At 50.8% G+C, this 9,088-nt stretch overlaps 2 protein-coding genes across 2 annotated transcripts; one reads left to right on the top strand and one right to left on the bottom strand.

Annotated features, from left to right (window-relative positions):
* Positions 1 to 2,746: 2,746 nt before the first annotated feature.
* LOC119358965 (peroxidase 2-like) lies at positions 2,747 to 4,131 on the bottom strand. Its single transcript, XM_037625332.1, has 3 exons — positions 3,890 to 4,131; positions 3,527 to 3,736; positions 2,747 to 3,381 (listed from the first exon to the last, which is right to left on the bottom strand). The coding sequence occupies exons 1-3, from the start codon at positions 4,088 to 4,090 to the stop codon at positions 2,803 to 2,805; spliced, it is 990 nt and encodes a 329-aa protein (XP_037481229.1). The 5' UTR covers positions 4,091 to 4,131; the 3' UTR covers positions 2,747 to 2,802.
* A 2,383-nt stretch (positions 4,132 to 6,514) lies between these two features.
* On the top strand, positions 6,515 to 7,308 carry LOC119357612. The gene has a single exon (XM_037624500.1). The coding sequence runs from the start codon at positions 6,640 to 6,642 to the stop codon at positions 7,306 to 7,308; it is 669 nt and encodes a 222-aa protein (XP_037480397.1). The 5' UTR covers positions 6,515 to 6,639.
* The last annotated feature ends 1,780 nt before the right edge of the window (positions 7,309 to 9,088 follow it).

A 9,088-nucleotide genomic window follows, 5' to 3' on the forward strand; every position in this document is an offset into this window, starting at 1 on the left:
TATTTCTACTTTAATGGTAACACCAATGGTACTAATTCATTTCATTATTAGGAAATATTGTTTTTTACGAAGATTCCACCATTATATGTTTATTATTGCATATTTTTAAAAAACACAATTTTGTGTACATTGTCTGCATTTTTTTCATTGTTTGCTTTAAATTTTGATTTTCACTTTCTTTCTTGTTAAAGAGTAATACCAATGCCACTTATTTATACTTTATTGGAAAAGATTTTTATTTCATTCTTAAAGGATGTCTTTCTTATTAAAGGGTAATACCAAAGCCACTAATTCATTCTGTCTTAGAAAACTTCATTATTTTGTTTTTATAGTTTTTTTTATTTTCTTTCTTCTTTAATTGTAATACCAATGCCATTAATTCATTCCTTCTTCCCCTTTTTATGAAAGTTGCAATGTTATATTTTCATTCTTGCATGTTATAAATAATCTCAATTTCTGTGTAATAGTGTGCAATTTTTTCCATTTATTTGTTTTAGTTTATTTTTATTTTCTTTCTTCTGGAAGGATTAGTTTTGCATTTGCTTTCTTTTTTGTTTATTTGGAATTGCATGCATGTATTTGTAGTACTCGTATATATCCATCATGAAAACACCTAGCCATGGTTGACTAATGGCAATGCACGTGGGATCCACCCTTGTCTGACATGGGAAGTACTAACAAACATACTACCTCCGGTCCTTTTTAGTCTGCATATAAGTTTCGTCCGAAGTCAAAGTATCCCTACTTTAACCAAACTTATAGAAAAATGTATCAGCATTCACAATGCCAAATCGCCAGACCGCCGCGCCGCGTGAGCTCACGTGTCTCAAGGTTAGCACCATAACCATTCATATATGTCGATGCCTCAAAATAGAACCGTTGCAACCTATATGTAATGCCATATTACATGCTTTATAGCAAAAAGCAGGATGCTGAAGAGGGCAACGACGGGGGGTTGAGAAGGAGCAAAGAGAGAAGGAACGAGCAGAAACGCATGAAAGTTCCAAAATGCTCGAGCTAAAACTTGAGGTAGAACATTCTCTTAATTTAGCCTCATTCATTTTATAGCAATGAACAGTGCTCACATCACTCTCCTCTTATAGGCCCTTATGCAATCTCAAGGTAGAGAATGTGTCCATGTTGTGTGCAACGCCGCTACAAACTTAGAATTTGCATGTGTTTTGCAATATGTGAACTTGCATGAAATAACACTATGTATGAATACGTGAACTTGTGTGTCATGTGCTCGAGCAATGTTTTTTTTTCTCTATGAACTTGTATGAATCATTACCCTATTTGAACTAGTTTGAGTTATGCCTATGTGATCTAGTTTGAGTTATGCCTATGTGAACTAGTTTGAATTATGCCTATGTGAATATGTGTGTGATGTGCTCGAGGAATTTCTAACCCTCTAGGAGCTCCCACATTCATTTGATACGATGTCATTTTCTACACTGAAGATATAGACAGAAAATGTACATATTTGTTTTCGGTTGCAGGGATTACATAAGGACCAGCTTGATAACAACAGCAATGTGACACATTTCTGAGAGTAAAACTCGGAAACAGGCACCTTAACGAGAGTTACTCTCGGAAAAGGGGTCGCCTGAGCACTTTAACTACTGAAGTGCCATTCTTTTCCGAGGGCGCCTCTCGGAAAGGAATGACATTGCGCTCTCGAGTCTCGGTAAAAGTACCACTGCCATGTGGGACGCGTGGGCCCACAGGTCAGGTTCAAATGTTTTAATCAATTATGGGATGCTGTGCAGTACCAGATTACTCTCGGTAACTAAAACACGTCATATTATTCTTTTTAAAAATTTAACAAATAATTAGAATGTTTCATTGACAAGTGGGTCTAACGGGTCCACCTGTCAGGTCAGACTATTTCGGTGACAGGTGGTTTGCCGAGCGGTTGCTCGTGGCTCTTGGAGATAACAGCAAGTCACGAAGCCGTCAGTTGCAAACGAAGATGCCATTTGGCTAGTCTTTGGCGTGTGGGGCTCACGGCGTCTGTTGCATTTGCTGACTGTGCTTTGTTAGCGGTGATGCACAGTCGGCAACAATACCTCGTTGCCGTGAGCCCGTGGTTGCCGAATGCTGCTCCTTGGCGTATATGCGTTTGCTGGGTGCCCATGATTTGGCGCTAGGCGAACAGCCATGCACCTGGCGTATAAGCAAGTTGCAGTAGTGATTCGAAGCATGGATATAATCACATCTAGGATGATGGTTTCAAATAGCTACTGCCTCCGTAGACCCAATGTCTTATATTTGGAGACGGGTGTAGTATTATTCTATACCAATGCTACCTAAAACAGGAGTTGGATAGTGTTTTTTTCTTTTCTTTTTGTCTTATATTATTATTTATATCAATGAAAAATCCGTAGACCCAATTGTTCTACGGTTTGGGCTTAAAAAAACTTTGCTGAAACCGACATGAAACGTGTGAAAAATGTGAATCCCAAGTGATATTTCTTTGGCATTTTTGTGAACAATCTCTAAGAATTTGTGAAACCTGACATGATTTGTCTCTCGAAAATTATCAACCGTATGCTTCATACAGAAAATACTATCATTTGCAAGTATGTTACTACGAAATTTGCAGGAAAGAAGAGTAACATATAGAAGAATGTTGGGATAAAAAAAAGTGTACATAGAAAAGGATAGAAATAATGGAATACGTGGTACTACAATGCAAGGTGCTGAAAGGACACGCATGGTTCATTGTACGGCAAAATACGGGTGGACTCTCACAGCAGCAGGTTGTTGGTCCACGCTGTCATTTCGGTGCAAATGGTGATCTTAGTTGGGGATGGAGCACTCTTTCCTGATCTGGCCCTGAGGAGAGCCAGGCGACGGGCCGAGGTTGGACATCTTCACCATGGCCGAGGCGAAGGCCTTAAAGAACACGGCCTGGGCAGAAGCGAAGCTGTTAACGATGACTTCGGTGTCACCGCTGGTTGCGGTGGCGTTGTACAACACCTGGTCGGAGTGCAGGAGCCCCTTGTTGGACTGGAGGTTGAGGAAGTAGGCGTTGTCGAACATGTCCTGGGTCGGGGGGGTCGCCGTGTCGTCCAGCGGGGCCAGGCTGTTGTCGTTGCCAGACGGGGTGCAGGTGTCGTTGAGCTTGTCCTGGAAGGTGGAGTCGATGTTGGGCTCGGTGTAGAGCCTGCTCCTGAAGTTCTTGCACTGCGCCATCCCGATGGTGTGGCCGCCAGAGAGGGCGACCATGTCGGTCAAGTTGAGCCCCTTGCCGGCGAAGCTGGCCTTGAGGCCGGCGACGTCCAAGAACGGCCCAGGCAGGTTCGCGTTGGCCAGAGCCACGGTAGCGTTGGCGGAGTCCTTCCTCCCCAGTTGAACCTCCCACGTCGGCCCTCCCAACTATGTATGTATGCATCAGGAAGACAAAATCGAGTTATTATTTTGCCGTCGGTGCGCACAAAGTAAACAACCGGTAAACTTGGCGCTTCGCCACGCGATCGAGTCGAGCGAACTGGGATTGGGAGGTGATGGATCATTTTCTTACCGCGACGACGGAATCGCGAGCGGCGACGGCGAGGATGTCGGCGCAGGAGACGACGGGGTTGTTGCTGTAGGGCTTTTTGCACACGGCTTCCACATCCTTCTTGATTTGTTCGATGACCTCGAAGCCACGCAGCGATCCCACGTTCCCAAACGCGCCCCGCTCGTTGCCACCCACGCTAGTCTCATTCAGCAGAACGGACGCGTCACAGCCCTGCATGTGCGTACGTAGCCAGGCAACATATGCACGCTCGTTAGTCACTAGGTAGGTGTTCAGCAAATGAACAAAACCGAAACAGAACAAGTCTCGAAACAGGCTTTCGCCCAAGTCCAGCCCGGCTACATCTTAAGTATGTGAAAAACTTGCCTGGACAAAGCAGTCATGAAAGTGCAGCCGGAGCAGCGACGCGGCCATGCGGCGGTCGCTGTTGATGGCCGTCTCCACGCCGGTCTTGATTTTTTCAAGAGCCAAAGGGCACGACTTGTCGTAGAATGTCGTCGACAGCTGCGCCGACGCCACTGTGGCCAGGCACAGGAGCAACACGACTGATAGAGATGAAGATGCCATGACACAGGAGTACCTGTCGATAACTCGCTGCAGGAGATGAAGTTTTGCGGTGGATGCGGATGTCATTCCCTGCATATTCCATGCAGATATATATGAATAGCCGCTCGCAAGCTCGGTCCTTCCCGGTTTTGGCAGGCGAATAATGTGGTGGCCAACCTGGCGTTTCATGTGCTAGCGGTTACTAGATCATTCCAGCCTTTTTCAGGGTTGTCGTATTGGTGCAACTCGCCGAGTGCATTGCGGAGTGCATTGTGCGCGCATGTGTCATGCATAGAGTCAAATGAACCAGCACTTGCGGGGAGTTGACTTGGATTGGACATTAGCAAGTAGCCATGTTTTGCAAAGTCATTCAAGGATGTATCATCCATATTCCATAGAGTGCATGGAAGTCAACGAAATTCTAAAACGACATAGTACTCTTTTCCTTTCGAATGCTCAAAAGCTGTGCATGAACTCTTACTTCCAATAAGTATTTTCAAACAAAAGAAATATGCTTCCTCTGCGCACATGGCCAAGTGCAATCCATCTGCTAGCTGGCTGTTAGATGATCGTTGCTGCTCTGCATCTTTTTTCTTTCCTTTTTCTCGGTGTCATCATGCTGTATTTCGCGTAGGTCAAGTGCATCGTGCACTAGTTTCAAAAAAAAAGTGCATCGTGCACTGTTGTATCATGCATAGTCAAATTAATCAGCAGCTGCACATTGCAGAATGATTTTGATGGGAGTAGTACAGCGCACCATTAGCAGCCGTGGAATATTCATGGTTGCTTCAACGTCTTAGATGATTAAGTCTTATATATCTTAGGACGTTACATGCATACGCGTCATTCTGCATTCGAGGTATCGGATCGATGCTCTCTATGATTACCCAACCTCCGAATGTAGATATCTAAGAGATGATCCTACGAGCAAGAATGGTGGATAAAAATACATTTTATCTTCTAATTGCCAATTAAGGGTATCGATGACTAATTGGCTATACGGTATATGATTGATCTGGTGCTGGGCATTAACACGGTCCCTGGTATATATATGAACCCCAAATGCAGCGCCATACCTGGGTTCGCGGAACCGCTGTTAGAACTGTGCCTTGTAAGATTGATGAATGAATACGTGATTTGCTAGTGAAATTCAACTCACGCGTATTCATGTATATTATTTTAAATAAATCCCTGTTCGGAAAATGTATACACCTGACACAAACATAAACTACATATGTTTTCATTGATGACCGTGTTTCCTGGTACTATGGATGTTCGTTAATTAACTGAACTAGCGTTGGATAGGTACAGCAAGAGCAACGTCTCTTCATGTCAACAGTACATCTCAGATGTATTTATGTATGCATACCTCCTAAAAATCGAGAACGTGACATGTACTCAGGATCTTAACTAGTCTGCGTCGGGGTCACTCCGTGACTGTGGTAATAATAAAGATGATTTTTTTTAGGAGTTAAAGAAAGGGCCGTATATCGGCCCTACGCCGTATGCCTCCCGCTCAGCTCCCCCTGCTCTGGCGACCGCATCGGTGGCGACCTCGCCGGCCGCGCATGGCTCCTTCCTCGCCTGCTGGTCCATGCCGCTGCCCCCGCCACCGACGCTGGTTAAGTGGCCAGCTGCTCCACCTCCTGTGGCCATTCTGCATCGGCTGCCTGACGTGGCGCCGTCCCTTGGCTCAGGTCTGGATCCGCCGTCCCGCCAGCCTGCCCCAGCCCCCGTGTCAGGCTCGGGCGTTGAGGAGGTGGCTGCTTCTCCGCTGGTCGCGCAGCATGGGCTGCTGGCTCAGTCCGTGGCGTGTGAATCCTCGCGATCTCTGCTTGCCCAGGGCATTCAAGGCGAGGCAGGCTTTAACCACGGTGTGCAGCCTGCTGCTGCGGGGCATTCAAGCCCGGGTGCGGGGCGCGAGGAGGAGGCCGATGTGACCGGCGGCTGGCAGCTCGTCCGGGCACGCAACGCCCCGCGCCGCCCGGCTTTTGCCTCGTCGGCATTCAAGGCGCATCCCATCCCAAGCTGGCTTAAAGGGAGGTGTTGCCGCTGCATCGCCCCCGGACACCGAGCTGCAGACTGCCGAGAACCCATCCGCTGCACTCGCTGCCTGGAGAACCACCGCCGCGCCCGCGACTGCCGGAACAAGTGGCGCCCGCTGAGCTACCTCGCCCACCTCATCGCTCCACCGCCCCTGCCCCGTCCTGTTGTCGCGCCTCAGGAGGGCACTGCCCCACGCTTTGGAGCGGGCCAGGGCTGGGCGCTTCCTCCCCAGCAGCCTGCAGCGGCCGCCGTGTTCCCCAACCTCGCCGCCGCTGCTCCAATGGCCCGCAGGCTTGGAGACGCTGCATCAAGGCCAGAGGTGGACTACGTGGTCATCCCGACCACCTCGGAGATGCAGGAGGAGTCGGCTCCTCTCCAGCAACGCAGCTGTCGCCTGGCTCGAGGGGGCTTGCGACGACGTGCCCGCTGCAACTGTTGCGGCAGCTTTCGCTGCCAAGTTCGGCATCAGGCAGGCGGACGTCACCGTCGTGCGCCACTACCCCGAGCAGTTCTTTGTCCGGTTCATGTACCAGCACCACTGCGCCAATGCAACGGACCGCGGCGACTTCCACCATGACGGCCTCCACATCTTCGTGCGCGCCTGGCGCCTGGAAGCCCATGCTGAGAATGAAGACCAGCTGCATCACGTGCGCCTCTGCATCGAAGCAATTCCTGTCCATGGCTGGAACAACTACGTCGCCACGTTCGTCATTGGGCACGGCTGCTCTCTGGACTACATCGAGAACAGGTCGCTACGAAGGGAGGACACGAGGTACCTCGCGCTGTGGGCGTGGACCGCCAACCCCGACGCGATCCTGAAGGTCAAGTGGCTCACTTTGCCGGCACGCGGCCAGCGGCGGCGTGGGCGGCGTGGCCTGCGGCACCGCGTGCTCATTCATCTGGACCTGCACGAGGACCACTCCAACGCACGCGAAGATGACGACAATCCTCCCACCCCAGACGTGAACGAGTTCACCTGGTACCCAGACATCGTCAATGGTGCTCCGCCTCCTGGCCGCCGGCGCATGGCTCCGGCTGCTCGCGACGACCGCCGCAACACGCGGCGCGACGACGCTGACGACTGCGATGGCGGCCGTAGTAGAGATGGCTCAAGAGGTCAGACAGGGTGGGGCGACTGCATCCGTCGGTCTCTCTCCCGCAACGCGCGGGAGCGCCAGCGCGGGGCGGACTAGGACCGCTCTCGTGATCGCTCTGGTGGTGGCCGCCATCACGATGTCGCGCCCACGGGTCTGCTTGCGGCAATCACCACCAGGGACGAGGTCACGGGACGCAGCCCGGTGCGTCAGGCGTCTCCACGATCTGGCCGCCGTCTCTCCCGCGACAACCTCACGGCGCCCAACTCCCCGACGTCGGTGCTGCCATCAACGCCTGGTTCTAAGCATGGTGGCTCGGCTGCGTCCTCGATGTCCGCGACGGCGCGGGGCGCCGTCGTGATCTGCGCTCTGGCTCACCTCGTATCCCCGCTGCCATTGCTTTCCCCGGCTCGCCCCTGGCTTCGAGGCATCCCCAACCTCGACGACGACGCCGCCACTACCGCTGGTGTCATCCCACACCCCTGCCGCCCCTGTGGCCACGGTGCTGGTGCCGGAAGACACCACTCCTCTGTTTCTGCCGTGCCCTGAGCCTATCATCGCGGAGCCCCCAAGGGCTTCCCTACCGCTGATGGCTGCGGGGCGGCGCAAGACGATGGCGGGGATGGACATTGCTCGTGATGGCACCGGTGGTCTATCTCTTCGTCGCTTCAGTGCTTGGCTACGCAAAGTAGGAAGTCGCAAGGCCATTCCGGCTGCCAAGGCGGCAGAACTGCTGGTTTGCCATAACCTGGGCATTGTCCAGGATGGCGAGGATGTCACTGAACGGGCCCTACTACAGCTCTCGACCATGTTCAAGGAGTAGCTGCCTTTGGACGTGCTGGCGGCCTTGAGGGCCCTTTTCAAGGTCAGTGATGTGCAGGCAACAGCGGCGGAGGACGCGCTCATCAACCACGGCGGCGCGGATGGCCTGGACCATGAGGTGGTCTCTGGCGATGCGGCGAGGCAGACACCAGAAGAATAATTGATGCTCCAGCTCTACGCCTGTGCAACTTAAGTCTCAAATGTTAGTTCATCTTTGGTTAGCTTGTGTGCTCCCCTGTGTTTGTTACCTCGGATGGGCATGTCCATCGAGGGTTGCTACTCTGTTCGTGGTTGCAGTGCTGACTGCTAGTTATTCCTGCCTTAGCTCTTGCCTATGTGTCTCCATGGTACCAATATGTTAGAGCAACATGTGAACATCCTAAGCTGGAATGTCAGGGGATTAAATGATCCAGATCATCGTGCTACGGTCAATTAAACTATTTCCGCATCATCGTGCCAAATCATTTGCTTGCAAGAGTCTAAGCTTGAAAATATCGATTGCTACACAGCGGCCTTACTGGGAGGGCAAAGGCTAAAAAGGTTTGCCCAAAGACCTGCCTCTGGAACTAGAGGAGGGATCCTGCTCCTTTGGGATGAGCTTGTCGTGGATGTGAGCAACATCACCCTCACGACGTACTGCCTTTCAGCCATGATACATGTCAAGGGCACCGAGGTGCATTTCAAACTAACAACAGTCTATGGCCCGACCGATCCTGCATGCAAGGATGCATTCTTCAACGAACTCGTCAGCCAAAAGCCACCAAATGGGGTGATGTGGCTAGCCAATGGGGACTTCAACCAAATCATTCGTGCTAGCGACAAGAATAAAAGAAATGTTAATAGGAGCCGCATAAACCGCTTCCGGGCCGCCCTTAACACTTGTGAATTGCAAGAGATTCATCTTCAAAATAGGCATTTCACATGGAGTAATGAACGAGAAAACCCGACTTTGTGCAAGTTGGACACCTTCTTCTGCAATGCTGATTGGGATGTCCAATTCAGCACCCATGTTCTTCATGCTCTGTGTTCTTCTCTGTCGCACCACTGCCCCCTATTA

This window comes from Triticum dicoccoides, chromosome 2A (genome assembly GCF_002162155.2).
Source record: "Triticum dicoccoides isolate Atlit2015 ecotype Zavitan chromosome 2A, WEW_v2.0, whole genome shotgun sequence".
Lineage (NCBI taxonomy): Eukaryota > Viridiplantae > Streptophyta > Magnoliopsida > Poales > Poaceae > Triticum > Triticum dicoccoides.

Coding starts and splice junctions, on each gene's coding strand:
- LOC119357612 (XM_037624500.1), top strand. CDS start 6,640: ATGTACCAGCACCACTGCGCCAATGCAACGGACCGCGGCGACTTCCAC.
- LOC119358965 (XM_037625332.1), bottom strand. CDS start 4,090: ATGGCATCTTCATCTCTATCAGTCGTGTTGCTCCTGTGCCTGGCCACA. Junction 3,737..3,889: donor TTCATGACTGCTTTGTCCAG/GCAAGTTTTTCA, acceptor ACGCACATGCAG/GGCTGTGACGCGTCCGTTCT. Junction 3,382..3,526: donor CTCGCGATTCCGTCGTCGCG/GTAAGAAAATGA, acceptor ATACATACATAG/TTGGGAGGGCCGACGTGGGA.